The sequence below is a fragment of the Salmo trutta genome, chromosome 8, assembly GCF_901001165.1.
Source record: "Salmo trutta chromosome 8, fSalTru1.1, whole genome shotgun sequence".
Taxonomy (NCBI): domain Eukaryota; kingdom Metazoa; phylum Chordata; class Actinopteri; order Salmoniformes; family Salmonidae; genus Salmo; species Salmo trutta.
Window position 1 is genome coordinate 37,388,504 of NC_042964.1, and position 16,826 is coordinate 37,405,329.

The 16,826-nt window shown below is 44.7% G+C and overlaps 1 protein-coding gene across 5 annotated transcripts in view; it reads right to left on the minus strand.

The window, feature by feature from the left end:
- Positions 1–16,826, minus strand: part of ccdc136b (coiled-coil domain containing 136b) — a 45,335-nt gene that overhangs the window by 11,934 nt on the left and 16,575 nt on the right. For all 5 annotated transcript variants that reach the window (XR_003879298.1, XM_029761124.1, XM_029761126.1 and 2 more), the window contains exons 3-4: positions 2,097–2,417; positions 1,559–1,633 (exon numbers count right to left, since the gene is read on the minus strand). Coding sequence is in view for 4 of the 5 variants with exons in the window: in XM_029761124.1 (XP_029616984.1) it covers positions 1,559–1,633; positions 2,097–2,417 (396 nt within the window). In the remaining variant the exon portion in view is untranslated. The remainder of the gene's footprint in view (positions 1–1,558; positions 1,634–2,096; positions 2,418–16,826) is intronic.

Sequence of the window (16,826 nt, forward strand, 5' to 3'; positions counted from 1 at the left end):
CTTTTAAAGTAAAGAGAGACTGATGTGTTTACACAGACACAGCTCAAGAGGCCATGGCTATAGGGCAGTGTCTGCAGACCAGCTCTCTTAACACACACTGCACAGAGGAACCACACACCTAGATTACTTCTTGGACCACAACATGACAAAGATGTACAGTCTGGGCCGTTCTGGCTCAGACAAAGCTACTTACATACTTAGTTATAGTGTGAGGTACAGTATAGTATTGTACTGGACATAGGCTTGTCCTGGGTTAGAGACAAAAGGCGTCTGGGCTCACCAGAGCGAGGGGGCCATTCTTGAGCCCTCACACGGTTGTACAATACGTTCACATTCTCCTCTTGAGAACGTTCCTTACGGGAACATCAATCCCCTTCTGCCTTAATGTTTACAGTCATTCAGCCAATCACTTGGCCTCTCTCCGACGTCACATGGCATTCTGCCTTGGTGTTGCCGTTACGTGGAGCGCACCATGTAGGGAGAGTTCTCTCCCTCTCGCTCCTTCTCCCTCACTGTGGATGGGAAACACTGGCGTCGTGTGCGTACAACAGCAGAATAACAAAGCCAAATGAGCTAAGACAAACTACCCCTACCTCGGCCTGCCCCCCCCTCACCTCCAGTCTGCATTCCAATAGGAGTCATGTGGTGAGTGTCACTGCAAGGGGGGAGTGAGAGAGGAATAAGGAGGGAGTGCTGTGCTCCCTCTCACCCCCCACGCACCCTTACACTCAGTCACCTACATAACCCCATGTTTATCCAAATGCTGAGCCTGGAGACTGAGCATCTTCTCCTAAGAAAGTGACATCATGACAAGGCGTCTATGTCGTCCGGAGCCACTGTCCTCCCTGTAACTAATGATGTCTGGTGCACAGTATGAAGTAGAACAGAATAGTAATATATGGATTTCTATGGTCTGGTGTCTCTCTGGTCACCTGACGTCATTCATACGGTGGCCACCAATTCTCCTGAGGTTGAGCACCGTTTAGATTTCAGCCAATCGTGGAGCTATACCAGATCTCTTCCCAAGCAGACAAATTCTGTGAATGCAGTCTAAGATTGGTAATTGGCGCTAGATAAGCCTGTCATTTTAGACAATTAGACCATATAACTATTGTAGGACTAAGTCATAAGAGAATAGATATAATGTCATATTCATCTATGTGTATTGAAACCCTATAGCGCTTTTTATATTGACTCTACTTGGAACAATTTATTATAAAACTTTTGTTTAAATCCGATAGCATTGTTAAGTGATGGGGACAGTACAAATAGAAAGAGAAGGATATTGTGTCCAATCCATGTATCTCTTAAAGTTGTCCTCTCTCCACTATCATGAGACCCTGCTAGGAGACATAGGAGTGGGGAGTTCATTAATCTATAAAAGTTATGTTTATTGGTAACTTTTCCTCAGCCAATACACTATTTCATGAGACAGTAGGGGAAGATAATGGTACTGTGTTCATTTATCAGAAGTGGAGAGAGGAGAGGTTGTGTGTAATGGTGTGTGCGCTTGTGTGCATGTTTGTGTGTGTGCATACACGCTTGCGTGCGTGTCTACCTTGCAGTCTCTGGATCTGTCTGGTAAAGCTCTCTGCCTGGTGAGCACTAGCCAGACGCTCATCTTCCAACAGACCTGGGACAGAGGAAAGAGGGAGAGAGGGGAGGACGAGAAGAAGGGGGGATATGAAAGGAGGAAATGTGCAAGAGGAGGGAGAGAAAGGGGGAGGAGAGGAGGAACAAAGTGAGTATGCATGTGAGTCAGCAGAATGGACCATGGGGGAGTTGGGGCAGAGACAGCTGAGCAAAAGGACCTCCCAACCCGCTCACAACCCAGCTGTGATGTCACAATGAACTAAACACCCAGCATGCAATCATGGCTACAGCTGTCACACGCGCACAGGCACACACACTCACACTCACTCAGACACACACAATTCCACACACTAACACAAATACAGTCACACTCACACACACATTCATACACACACTGACATTCACACTCACATTCACACACACACTCACATTCACACACTCACATTCACACACACACTCACATTCACACACACTCACATTCACACACACAAACAGCAACTCACCCTGGAGCTCTATGAAGCTCTCTTCATGTTGTTGAGACACCTCCCTGGCCTCCTCCAGCTCCAACACCAGCTGCAACACCTGGGACCTCAACTCCTCCAAGTCATCCTCCTCTAACATTCCTCCTTCCACCTCCTCCTCCTCCTCCACTTTCACCTCCTTCTCCTCTCCCTGCTCCTCCTGCTGGCCCTTCTCTCCGTTCCCCACCTCCACCTCCTTCTCTTTCTCCTCCTTCTCATCGTTCTCCTCCAGGGACTCCCTCTCTTTGGCCGTCAGCATGTCCACAATGCCAGGCCTCTCCACCTTCAGGTCACATATGTCATCTAGAGAGAGGGGGATGGGGGAAAGGAGAGATAAAGATAGATATAGTGTGAGAGAGAAAGAGAGAGAGAGAGAGAATTACTACCTCTGTAAACAGCTTAGTTTGCAAACTCCTTTCATACAGAGGTCTGTATTGGCCTACAAAGTGGTAGCAGGTCTTCCTAACTCATTGACCCTGCTTCATAGGACACCTCCTGGTGTTTGAAAGCTGAGAGGCAGCTGTGGTTCAACCCCCCACCTCATCACTTGTCTAGGCTTTGAGCCTCTTACCCCAACCCCCTGACCCCCCCCCCAGATTGATCCTCACCTGGTGTCCACAGAGACACCCCCACCCCCCCCAAAGACTTCCCACACACACTCGTTCTTTCACACACAGTCCACTACCTGAGAGTGCTGTCCTCAGACCAAGCAGAAGGCTGCTGAGCAACTATTCAAGTAGTGTTACCTGTTCTACAGAGCCATCTAGTGGGAAAACAGAGGAACATTCAGAGAAACTCAGAGGAACTCAAAAAACTCAATACACTCTCTATGGAGCCATATATATCTCTTCAGCATCATCTTTTGATACACTTGAGTCATTGCTTATGCAATATATGAGGTAGACTGCTTTCCATGTTAAAGAGATGATAGAAATCACAAGGACAAAAACTCAGAGCCAGAGAGAGAGAGACAGACAGACAGACAGAGAGAGAGACAGAGAGAGAGGGAGTGCGAGACAGAGAGAGAGTCAGAGAGAAAGAGTCTCTCTCTCTCTCTCTCTCTCTCTCTCTCTCTCTCTCTCTCTCTCTCTCTCGCTCTCTCTCTCTCTCTCTCTCTCACATGTAGAGTTGACGTTTACATACACTCAATTAGTATTTGGTAGCATTGCCTTTAAATCGTTTAACTTGGGTCAAACATTTTGGGTTGCCTTCCACAAGCTTTCTACAATAAGTTGGGTGAATTTTGTCCCATTCCTCCTGACAGAGCTGGTGTAACTGAGTCAGGTTTGCAGGCCTCCTTGCTCGCACACATTTTTTCAGTTCTGCCCACAAATTTTCTAAAGGATTGAGGTCAGGGCTTTGTTATGGCCAACCCAAAACCTTGACTTTGTTGTCCTTAAGCCATTTTGCCACAACTTTGGAAGTATGCTTGGGGTCATTGTCCATTTGGAAGACCCATTTGCGACCAAGCTTTAACTTCCTGACTGATGTCTTGAGATGTTACTTCAATATATCCACATCATTTTCCATCCTCATGATGCCATCTATTTTGTGCAGTGCACCAGTCACTCCTGCAGCAAACCACCCCCACAACATGATGCTGAAACCCCCGTGCTTCACGGTTGGGATGGTGTTCTCTGGCTTGCAAGTGTCCCCCTTTTTCCTCCAAGCTTAACGATGGTCATTATGGCCAAACAGTTCTATTTTTGTTTCATCAGACCAGAGGACATTTCTCCAAGAAGTATGATCTATGTCCCCATGTGCAGTTGCAAACCGTAGTCTGGCTTTTTTATGGCGGTTTTGGAGCAGTGGCTTCTTCCTTGCTGAGCGGCCTTTCAGGTTATGTCGATAAAGGACTCATTTTACTGTGAATATAGATACTTTTGTACCTGTTTCCTCCAGCATCTTCACAAGGTCCATTGCTGTTGTTCTGGGATTGATTTGCACATTTCGCACCAAAGTACGTTCATCTCTAGGAGACAGAACGTGTCTCCTTCCTGAGCGGTATAACGGCTGCGTGGTCCCATGGTGTTTATACTTGTGTACTATTGTTTGTACAGATGAACGTGGTACCTTCAGGCTTTTGGAAATTGCTCCCCAAGGATGAACCAGACTTGTGGAGGTCTACAATTATTTTTCTGAGGTCTTCGCTGATTTCTTTTGATTTTCCCATGATGTCAGGCAAAGAGGCACTGAGTTTGAAGTTAGGCCTTGAAATACATCCACAGGTACACCTCCAGTTGACTCAAATGATGTCAATTAGCCTATCAGAAACTTCTAAAGCCATGACATTATTTTCTGGAATTTTCCAAGCTGTTTAAACGCACAGTCAACTTAGTGTATGTGAACTTCTGACCCACTGGAATTGTGATACAGTGAATTATAAGTGAAATAATCTGTCTGTAAACAATTGTTGGAAAATTACTTGTGTCAGGCACAAAGTAGATGTTTAAACCGATTTGCCAAAATGATAGTTTGTTTACAAGAAATATGTGGAGTGGTTGAAAAACAAGTTTTAATGACTCCAACCTAAGTGTATGTAAACTTCTGACTTCAGCTGTACATCATGGCTGACAGGTGCTGGTTTCTATATATATTTCTATATCCAGTTCTCTCACACACTTCCTCTCAATTAAATTGAATTCAATTCAAGGGTTTTTTTGGCATGGGAAACATATTGCCAAAGCAAGTGAAGTAGATAATAAACAAAAGAGAAATTAACAATTTTACAGTAAACATTACACTCAGAAGTTCCAAAAGAATAAAGACATTTCAAATGTCATATTATGTCTATATACAGTGTTGTAACAATGTGCAAATCATTAAAGTACAAAAGGGAAAATAAATAAACATAAATATGGGTTGTATTTACAATGGTGATTGTTCTTCACTAGTTGCCCTTTTCTTAACCAAGCATCAAGTAACAAATCTTGATGCTGTGATGGCACACTGTGGTATTTCACCCAGTAGGTATGAGAGTTTATCAAAATCGGGTTTGTTTTTGAATTCTTTGTGAATCTGTGGGAAATATGGATCTCGAATACGGTCATACATTTGGCAGGAGGTTAGGAAGTGCAGCTCAGTTTCCACCTTATTTTGTGGGCAGTGTGCACATAGTCTGTATTCTCTCTGTAGGTGATGGCTTTGTTATGGAAGGTTTGGGAATCGCTTCCTTTTAGGTGGTTGTAGAATTTAACGGCTTATTTCTGGATTTTGATAATTAGCAGGTATCGGCCTAATTCTGCTCTGCATACTTTATTTGGCGTTTTACGTTGTACACAGAGGATATTTTTGCAGAATTCTGCATGCAGAGTCTCAATTTGGTGTTTGTCCCATTTTGTGAATCCTTGCTTGGTGAGCAGACCCAGACCTCACAACAATAAAGGGCAATGGGTTCTATAACTGATTCAAGTATTTTTTGCCAGATCCTAATTGGTAAGTCGAATTTTATGTTCCTTTTGAAGGCATAGAAGGCCCTTCTTGCCTTGTCTCTCAGATCGTTCACAGCTTTGTGGAAGTTACCTGTGGCGCTGATGTTTAGGTCGAGGTATGTATAGTTTTTTGTGTGCTCTAGGGCAACGGTGTCTAGATGGAATTTGTATTTGTGGTCCTGGCGACTGGACCTTTTTTGGAACACCATTATTTTTGTCTTGCTGAGATTTACTGTCAGGGCCCAGGTCTGGCAGAATCTGTGCAGAAGATCTAGTTGCTGCTGTAGGCCCTCCTTGGTTGGTGACAGAAGTAGCAGATCATCAGCAAAGAGTAGACATTTGACTTTAGATTCTAGTAGGGTGAGTCCGGGTGCTGCAGACTGTTCTTGTGCCTTCGCCAATTCATTGGTATATATGTTGAGGAGGGTGGGGCTTAAGCTGCATTCTAGTTTTTTGCCAATTTTAACTTGTTGACTTGACTTGTTGTTTGTGTACATGGATTTTATAATGTCATATGTTTTTCCCCCAACACCACTATCCATTAATTTATATGGCAAACACTCATGCCAAATTGAGTCAAAGGCTTTTTTGAAATCAACAAAGCATGAGAAGGCTTTGTTTTTTTTGTTTGTTTGTTAATCAATTAGGCTGTGCAGGGTGAATATGTGGTCTGTCATACAAAAATTTGGTAAAAAGCCAATTTGACATTAGACAGTACATTGTTTTAACTGAGGAAATGTACGATTCTGCTGTTACTGATAATGCAGAGGATTTTCCTAAAGTTGCTGTTTACCCATATCCCACAGTTGTTGTTGGGGTCAAATCTGTCTCCACTTTTGTGGATTGGGGTGATCAGTCCTTGGTTCCAAATATTGGGGAAGACGCTAGAGCTAAGGATGATGTTAAAGAGTTTTAGTATAGCCAATTGGAATTTCTTGTCTGTATATTTGATCATTTCATTGACGATACCATCAACACAACAGGCCTTTTTGGATTGGAGGGTTTTTGTTTTGTCCTGTAGTTCATTCAAGGTAATTGGAGAATCCAGTGGGTTCTAGTAGTCTTTAATAGTTGATTCTAAGATTTATATTTGATCATGTATATGCTTTTGCTGTTTGTTCTTTGTTATAGAGCCAAAAAGATTGGATCTCCATTTTGGATAGATAATTATTTGTGTTGTTGTTTGTTTAGTGTTTTCCAATTTCCCCAGAAGTGGTTAGAGTCAATGGATTCTTCAATTACATTGAGATGATTTCTGACGTGCTGTTCCTTCTTTTTCCGTAGTGTATTTCTGTATTGTTTTAGTGATTCACCATAGTGAAGGCGCAGACTCAGGCTTTCTGGGTCACTACGTGTTTGGTTGGACAGGTTCCTCAATTTCTTTCTTAGATTTTTGCATTCTTCATCAAACCATTTGTCATTGTTGTTCATTTTCTTCGATTTTCTATTTGAGATTATTACATTTGACAGGGAAGCTGAGAGGTCAAATATAATGTTAAGATTTTCTACTACCAAGTGACCCCTTAACTATTACAGTGGAACATTTTGTCCAGGAAGTTGTCTAAAAGGGATTGAATTTGTTGTTGCCTAATTGTTTTTTGGTAGGTTTCCACACTACAGTCCTTCCATCTGTAGCATTTGTTAATATTACTCAGTTCCTTTGGCTTTGATGCCTCATTATTGAGTATTGCTCTGTTTAAGTAGACTGATTTTGCTGTGATCTGATAGGGGTGTCAGTGGGCTGACTGTGAATACTCTGAGAGACTCTGGGTAGAGGTCAATAATAAAGTAGTCTTCAGTACTACTGCCAAGAGATGAGCTATAGGTGTACCTACCATAGGAGTCCCCTCGAAGGCTACCATTGACTATGTACATACCCAGCGTGCGACAGAGGTGCAGGAGTTGTGACCTGTTTTGTTGGTTATGTTGTCATAGTTGTGCCTAGGGGGGCATATGGGGGAGGGAACGCTGTCACCTCCAGGCAGGTGTTTGTCCCCCTGTGTGCTGAGGGTGTCAGGTTCTTGTCCGGTTCTGTCATTTAGGTCATCACAGACTAGTACATGTCCCTGGGCCTGGAAATTATTGATTTCCCCCTCCAGGAGGGAGAAGCTGTCTTCATTAAAGTATGGAGATTCCAGTGGGGGGATATAGATAGATATAGGGGCAGCAGGGTAGCCTTGTGGTTAGCACGTTGGACTAGTAACCGAAAGGTTGCAAGATTGAATCCCCGAGCTGACAAGGAAAAAATCTGTCGTTCTGCCCATGAACAAGGCAGTTAACCCCACTGTTCCTAGGCCATCATTGAAAATAAGAATTTGTTCTTAACTGACTTGCCTAGTTAAATAAAGGTAAAATAAAGATAGCACACAGGAGGATGTTTTTCTCTGTTAAGATCATTTCCTGTCACACCCTGATCAGTTTCACCTGCCCTCGTTATTGTCTCCACCCCCTCCAGGTGTCGCATGTTTTCCCCAGTGTATTTATCCCTGTGTTTCCTGTCTCTCTGTGCCAGTTCATCTTGTATGTTTCCAAGTCAACCAGCATTTTACCCGTTCTCCTGCTTTTTGCATTCTACTTTTTCTAGTCCTCCCGGTTTTGACCCTTGCCTGTTTCTGGACTTTGTACCCGCCTTCCTGACCATTCTGCCTGCCTTGACCACGAGCCTGTCTGCCACTCTGTACCTCCTGGACTCTGATCTGGTTTTGACCTTTTTGCCTGTCCACAACCATTCTCTTGCCTACCCTTTTGGATTAATAAACATTGTAAGACTCCAACCATCTGCCTCCTGTGCCTGCATTTGGGTCTCACCTTGTGCCTTGATATTTCCTTTTGAATTTCTAGCCAAATGTCCCGCAGGTCTGTGAGAGGGTTTTGCTGGTCTGGGCGTGTTGTCTATTGATCTGTTACTCCTGTGTGAGATGTTGGGGCTGTGTTTGAGAGCGATGTCCTTTAGGGTCCGGGCGAAGGTGGGCACTGCTGCCTTGTATAGGTGGACCTGGTCATAGAGGCTGTTCAAGTCCAGGGTGGAGTGGTGGGCCAGGAAAATATTTGGTTTTGAGGCACAGTCACGGGAAATACTTGCATTTACCCGCTGCATGGTAGCAGGGTGGAGATAACCACTTGTGCATTGGGGAAAGTAGAAGAAGCTTTTTCAATCACTCCCTTCAGTGCTGTGGCCACCCTTTCCTGCTGTGTTCGCAGGTTGTTTGTGTCTGTGTGTATTATTATGTAGCTGGGTGATCCTAGTTGGTCCTCAGACAGAAGGTCTAGGGCGGGCTGGGTGTTTGGACACCAGAGTTTAGACACACTGTGTTTGGGAAAAGGTTTTTTTCTTGTATATATTTCCCATTTGAGTCCATAAGGAGTACAATCTGTGTCTTGTGTATGTCCTCAGTGGGTGTGGGGGGGTTGTCAGGAGGGCTATCAGGCTGGCTGACAGTGGGGGGGCTTGGGGTTCTTCATTTGTCTGTTCTGCTGTGATGTCGAGGCTATGGTCAGGGGTAGACTGTTCTGCTGTGGTGTCGACGCTATGGTCAGGGGTAGACTGTTTTGCTGTGATGTCGAGGCTATGGTCAGGGGTAGACTGTTCTGCTGTGGTGTCGAGACTATGGTCAGGGGTAGACTGTTCTGCTGTGATGTCGAGGCTGTGGTCAGGGGTAGACTGTTCTGTTGTGATGTCGAGGCTACGGTCAGGGGTAGACTGTTCTGCTGTGATGTCGAGGCTACGGTCAGGGGTAGACTGTTCTGCTGTGATGTCGAGGCTACGGTCAGGGGTAGACTGTTCTGTTGTGATGTCGAGGCTACGGTCAGGGGTAGACTGTTCTGCTGTGATGTCGAGGCTACGGTCAGGGGTAGACTGTTCTGCTGTGATGTCGAGGCTACGGTCAGGGGTAGACTGTTCTGCTGTGATGTCGAGGCTATGGTCAGGGGTAGACTGTTCTGCTGTGATGTCGAGGCTATGGTCAGGGGTAGACTGTTCTGCTGTGGTGTCGAGGCTATGGTCAGGGGTAGACTGTTCTGCTGTGGTGTCCAGGCTATGGTCAGGGGTAGACTGTTCTGCTGTGGTGTCCAGGCTATGGTCAGGGGTAGACTGTTCTGCTGTGATGTCGAGGCTATGGTCAGGGGTAGACTGTTCTGCTGTGATGTCGAGGCTATGGTCAGGGGTAGACTGTTCTGCTGTGGTGTCGAGGCTATGGTCAGGGGTGGACTGTTCTGCTGTGGTGTCGAGGCTATGGTCAGGGGTAGACTGTTCTGCTGTGGTGTCGAGGCTATGGTCAGGGGTAGACTGCTCTGCTGTGGTGTCGAGGCTATGGTCAGGGGTAGACTGTTCTACTGTGATGTCGAGGCTATGGTCAGGGGTAGACTGTTCTGCTGTGGTGTCGAGACTTTTGTCAGGAGCTGAGGTGGGCTGTTCTGCTGGCTTCTCTGCGGGGGTGGCCACCTCTCTAGTGGGATGTTCTCTGTCACACGCCACCCCCCTCACCCTCTCCTCCAGCAGTCTGATCCTCTCCTCTAGTGCTCTGTTCTCCAGCTCTTGCTTTTTATATTGTGGAAGTTGTCTCATTACAGTCCAGAGTGCAGATATGTCTCTCTCCACCTCCAGCTCTCCGGGTCTGGTTAAGGGGGTGTTGTTGTGCTGGACTGTTGTCTGGGTCTGTGCTGACTGGAGTGTAATCACCTGCTGTTCCAGCTCCACCTGCCTTACCTCCAGCTGGGTAAATGTATCCTTCATTTCAATGAGGAGGTAGTACTCTGTGCTGGGAGGTTGACATTCCATTTGGGGTTGCTCGTCTGTGGGGTTATAATATGAAGAGGTCTGGTCTGACCCGCTCGGGGTATCTTTCTCAAGGTAGAGCTTCTCCTGCTGAGCTAATTCTTTGATTAGGTGAAAGTCCAGCTGAAACTGTTTGGGGTTACCCTGTACCAATACTGTCCCAGACTTATAGAGATTTATATTAGCTGACTCAGAGTCGTCAGTATCCTGAGTTTCAACCCATTTCATCCCCTAGACCCTAGCCCCTCTTGTCCCCTTTGAAGTGATTGTTTAATGTGGGTGAGGCCTTAGGAAACAACGTTGTCTACTTCTAGGATGCATAGACTAGTAAGGATGCAGCCTGTGTATGCAAGGGTACTGTACCCTGACATAAGTCATTTCCTGTTTTTGAAAGACAACTTGTGTCTTTTCATTGTGAGATCTGGGTTTGTGGCAACTTCGTATTAGGATGGAAATTTTATTGAATTCATTCCCAAGTCCGTCTTCCAACCCAAATCTACTCAAATGAAAGACACAACACACTTATCCAATGTTAGCCTCGGAGAAAGAAACTCAGACTTAATTTTTTTTTTAAACACAGCATAACAATTATCATCATGGCACAATTATGGAAGAATATCTGGAGGCCCTGGTTTAGTCTGGATTTAACAGTGATGCCTAAAAGCTAGCAAGGCCAATCTATTTTTAATCAAATGTAATGAGTTGTCGAAGGGAGACGAGACAGGAGTAAAACCACACACATCTGGGACAGAGCAAGGTGAGTGAAACGCATGATTTCAAAGATGGTTAAAGTAAAACTATAGTGCCTTCATAAAGTATTTATACCCCTTGACTTATTCCACATTTTGTTGGTTACAGCCTGAATTAAACATTTATTAAATAGATTTTTTTTCTCACCCATCTACACACAATACCCCATAATGACAAAGTGAAAACATGTTTTTAGAAATCTTACATTTTTTGAAAAGTACAGCTTTGAGTCTTTCTGTAAGAGCTTTACAAACATTAGCACATTATTATTTTTTATATTCTTCAAGCTATGTCAAGTTGGCTGTTGATCATTGCTAGACAGAAACATTTCAAGTCTTGCCATATATTTTCAAGCCGAATTAAGTCTAAACTACAACTAGGCCACTCAGGAACATTCAATGTCGTCTTTGTAAGCAACTCCAGTGTATATTTGGACATGTGTTTTAGGTTATTGTCCTGCTGAAAGGTGAATTTATCTCCCAGTGTCTGTTGGGAAGCAGACTGAACCAGGTTTTCCTCTCGGATTTTGCCTGTCATAAACTCTATTCCGTTTCTTTTTATCCAAAAAAACCCTCCCTAGGCCTTGCCTATGACAAGTATACCCATAACATGATGCTGCCACCACTGTGCTTGAAAATATGAAGAGTGGTATTCAGTGATGTGTTGTGTTGGATTTGCTACAAACATAACGCTTTGTATTCACGGCATAAGGTTAATTTCTTTGCCACATTTTTTGCAGTTGTACTTTAGTGCCTTATTGCAAACAGGATGCATCTTTTGGAATATTTGTATTCTCGGCTACCTTCTTTTCACTCTGTCATTTAACCTCTACGGGATTGGTGTCCACCCCATGGAACGGTTGAGCTAACGTGGGCTAATGTGATTAGCATGAGTTTGTAAGTAACAAAAAGATTTCTCAGGACATAGATATATCTGATATTGGCAGAAAGCTTACGTTCTTGTTAATCTAACTGCACTGTCCAATTTACAGTAGCTATTGCAGTGAAAGAATACCATGCTATTGTTTGAGAAGAGTGAACAGTTATGAACTTGAAAATGTATTAATAAACCAAGTAGGCACATTTGGCCAGTCTTGATACAACATTTTGAACAGAAATACAGTGGTTCATTGAATTAGTCTAAAACTTGTCACATACAATGCTGCCATCTAGTGGCCAAAATCTAAATTGCGCCTAATCTGGAATATTACATTTTGGCCTCTCTCTTGCATTTCAAAGATGATGGGAAAAAATACATTGTAGGTGTTTTTTTCTTTGTATTATCTTTTACCAGATCTAATGTGTTATATTCTCCTACATTAAGTTCACATTTCCACAAACTTCAAAGTGTTTCCTTTCAAATGGTATCAAGAATATGCATATCCTTGCTTCAGGTCCTGAGCTTCAGGCAGTTAGACTTGGGTATGTCATTTTAGGCGAAAGTTGAAAAAAAGTGTCCGATCCTTTTGTTAGTGCATTGATAAACATTTTTACTAAGCCACACGGGATCCTACCCAAAGTGTTAATAACTTCACCATGCTCAAAGTGATATTCAATGTCTGTTTATTTTTTATTTTTACCAATAGGTTCCCTTCATTGTGAGGCATTGGAAAACCCCCCTGGTCTTTGTGGTTGAATCTGTTTGAAATTCACTGCTTGACTGAGGGACCTTACAGATAATTGTATGTGTGGGGTATAGAGATGAGCCTTACGACAGGCCATTGCAAATATGGTTATGTGCCATTTTCAAGGTAATTTAGGGTGAAGTGATTGAAACCATTTTATTAATTTCCTTACGGTTCCCTCCCCTCTTGTTTGTTTGTTTTGTTTAACCTTTATTTAACCTTCTTACCCCTCCCCCTCCTCCTCCTCTTCCTCTCTGTAATCAACTCTGCGCCCCAACATCCTTCTGGTCTGCCACAGGACTGACTGATTGGTCAGGGCTTCTGGCAGGCGACCGATGATGTCCCTGCTACAAAAGCATCACTGTCACAGGGATCATTCAATAATCACTCATCATCGCTGTCTGACCCTTTCCTCTCGCCCCTCTCTCTATCCATCTCTTTCTCTACTCCTTCTTCCTTGCCTAACCTTCTCTCGACTCCTGTTCTCCCTTGCTCTCTCTCTCTCTCTCTCTCTCTCTCTCGAGCCCTGTTCTCCCTTGATTTCTCTCTCTCTCTCGACCCCTGTACTCCCTTGCTCTCTCTCTCGACCCCTGTTCTCCCTTGCTCTCTCTCTCTCTCTCTGCTAGCCCTCCCTTGCTCGCTCTCTCTGCTAGCCCTCTCTCTCTCTCTCTGCTAACCCTCCCTTGCGCTCTCTCTCTCTCTCTCTCTCTCTACCTCTCTCTCTGCTAGCCCTCCCTTGTGCTCTCTCGCTCTCTCTCTGCCTCTCTCTCTGCTAGCCCTCCCTTGCGCTCTCTCTCTCTGCCTCTCTCTCTCTCTGCTAGCCCTCCCTTGCGCTCTCTCTCTCTCTGCCTCTCTCTCTCTCTGCTAGCCCTCCCTTGTGCTCTCTCTCTCTCTCTCTCTGCCTCTCTCTCTCTCTGCTAGCCCTCCCTTGCGCTCTCTCTCTCTCTCTCTGCTAGCTCTCTCTCTCTCTCTCTCTCTCTCTCGCTCTCTCTCTGAAAAACAATACTCATTCTAAAGAATGAGATTGAAATGCTCTTGGCAAGATGAAATAGACGTGTCTCTCTCTTCTGTCTGACTGAGAAGCCACAGTTAGAACAGAGCCCAAATAACAACCATAACCACAATGATCTCCCTTCTACACAACTGTGCCTGTAGATAATGACCCTCCTCCCCACCATCCATAATCCCAGACCTGTCCCTCTTCGTGTCCACATGACGAAGGGACAATCACAGTGGCTGGTGGTTTGGGGGGGGGGGGTCTGCGATGGCAGAGTGAGTCATACCTCAACAGTGCGTCAGAAAACAGCACCTTGGTAACCATGGCCACACTCTCTTCTCTGCGTACGGTATGCTACACATGCATCCTATCACACAGAAAGCAGCCTATTTATGCAGTCATAGAGACACACCCCCTTTAAAATACACATGAGGAGACTCGAGTCTTACACACTTGATCCCATCACTGCAATGTTATGTCAAATATGGGTTTATGGCTACAGACAATTTGGTTGCAGGGTACTCAGGGGAACAGAACTAGAGCAATCGTATAGGTATAATAGGTAGTAAATAAGCTACTGAAACAATAACTGGGAGTCAGAACAGGAGTAATGTCATCTAGCCGTGGATAGGGAAGACGGGTGACTATTAGGGACATGAACGCAAAAGAGCAGTAAAAACCACATCAATTACAGAGTTTGAGACATACAGACTTACTGAAGGCTAGGATTCCAGCACACACGTACATACAAACACACCCTACAGTCTCCTTAGCATGCAGACACCTGAAGTCACTGTCCTCTGGGGTGTAAAGCTGAAGTTGCAGCTACAATTCACTTCTGTCTGAATAGCATGTTTCACCAAGACACCATCTGTCACACAATGCTTTGGTTCCAACCTGACTCCACTCAAAGTAAAGCAATAAAAAAAGACATGACTTCCTCTTTCTCTGTTCTGACCACTCCAACACCCTCTGCAATATACTGTAAATTGCCCTGATACAGAGGAATTCAACCCAACGTTAATTGGCTTAATCTAGCAGTGAATTAGCCTGCCTTGAAGCGGCACCTTTTTTACAAAGGCAGGCAGGGCAGCCCTCTTAGCCTGTATAAAGAGTGATGTACTGCAGGTTAATGTGTATGTGGGACCTCTCACTCACTGGAAATAAACAGGCAGTGTTACAGCCGCCTCTAAAAGACGGCTATGTATAGAAAGTTCACCCACTGTGGCTGCGGCTGAAATGGCACCCTATTCCCTATATACACTACTTTTGACCAGTGCACTATAGGGGAAAAGGGTACCTTTTAGAATCAGACTATGAATAGAAAGTCAATACGAGTGAAGGGTGGCCACGGAGTGCCTGTCAATAAATATTTGTGACAGCCCAGGCTAAAATAGACTGCTGGGATATGGGCCACTGGGCTGGGGGGAGGACAAACTATGACCCCTTTCAGCATGTCTAGTCACTTACTTTATCCTTTCTCTCTCTCACTTGCCCATTCATATATTTCTGATGGATTAAGGTAAAGTGAATTAAAGATGGATACATTTTTCAGTCCTTTTTCCTAATCTATACAATTTACGTGCCCTCAGACGATTGTGTTTTTTTGTTTGTTTATAACTTATTTTTTGACTTATTTTGTACATAATGTTGCCACGACCGTCTCTTATGACCGAAAATAACTTCTAGACATCAGGACTGCGATTACTCACCACGGACGGGCAGAATCCTATTTTTCCTTTCACGACTCTGACGAGCCCGACGTGAAGGCTACACTGCTTCCTCGGGAACAGGCCCTGATCCCCGTGATCTGCGTGAAGAGGAGGCGGAGAAAGAGGGGCCAAAGAGTGGGCTGCCCACTCTTTGGCGGTCGAATAAAACTGGTCGTAGGCGGTCGAATTCGTAGGCGGGCGAATAAACCCCCACTTCCCTCCATTCTGCTAGCAAACATGCAATCCTTGGAGAATAAAATCTATGAGTTACGCGGAAGATTAAACTACCAATGGGACATTAAAACTGTAACATCTTATGCTTCACGGAGTCGTGGCTGAATAACGACAATATCAACATACAGCTGGCTGGTTATACAATGTACCAACAGGATAGAATAGCGGCGTCTGGTAAAACAAGGGGCGGCGGACTATATATTTCTGTAAATAACAGCTGGTGCACGATATCTAAGGAAGTCTCGAGCTATTGCTCGCCAGAGGTAGAATATCGCATGATAAGCTGTAGACCACACTACCTACCGAGACAGTTTTCATCTGTATTCTTTGTAGCTGTTTACATACCACCACAGTCAGAGGCTGGCACTAAGACAGCATTGAATGAGCTGTATTCCGCCATAAGCAAACAAGAAAATGCTCACCCAGAGGCGGCGCTCCTAGTAGCCGGGGACTTTAATGCAGGGAAACTTAAATCCGTTTGACCAAATTTCTAACAGCATGTTAAATGTGCAACCAGAGGAAAAAGAACTCTGGACCACACACAGAGACGCATACAAATCTCTCCCTCGCCCTCCATTTGGCAAATCTGACCATAATTCTATCCTCCTGATTCCTGCTTACAAGCAAAAATGAAAGCAGGAAGCACCAGTGACTAGATCAATAAAAAAGGGGTCAGATGAAGCAGATTCTAAGCTACAGGACTGTTTTGCTAGCACCGACTGGAATATGTTCCGGGATTCCTCCGATGGCATTGAGGAGTACACCACATCAGTCATTGGATTCATTAATAAGTGCATCCATGACATCATCCCCACAGTGACCATTCGTACATACCCCAACCAGAAGCCATGGATTACAGGCAGCATCTGCACTGAGCTAAAGGCTAGAGCTGCCGCTTTCAAGGAGAGGGACTCTAACCCAGAAGCTTATAAGAAATCCCGCTATGCCCTCCGATGAACCATCAAACAGGCAAAGCGTAAATACAGGACTAAGACCGAATCGTACCACACTGGCTCTGACGCTCGTCGGATGTGGCAGGGCTTGCAAACCATTACAGACTACAAAGGGAAGCACAGACGAGAGCTGCCCAGTGACACGAGCCTACCAGACGAGCTAAACTACTTCTATGCTCGCATTGAGGCAAATAACACTGAAACATGCTTGAGAGCACCAGCTGTTCCAGAAGACTG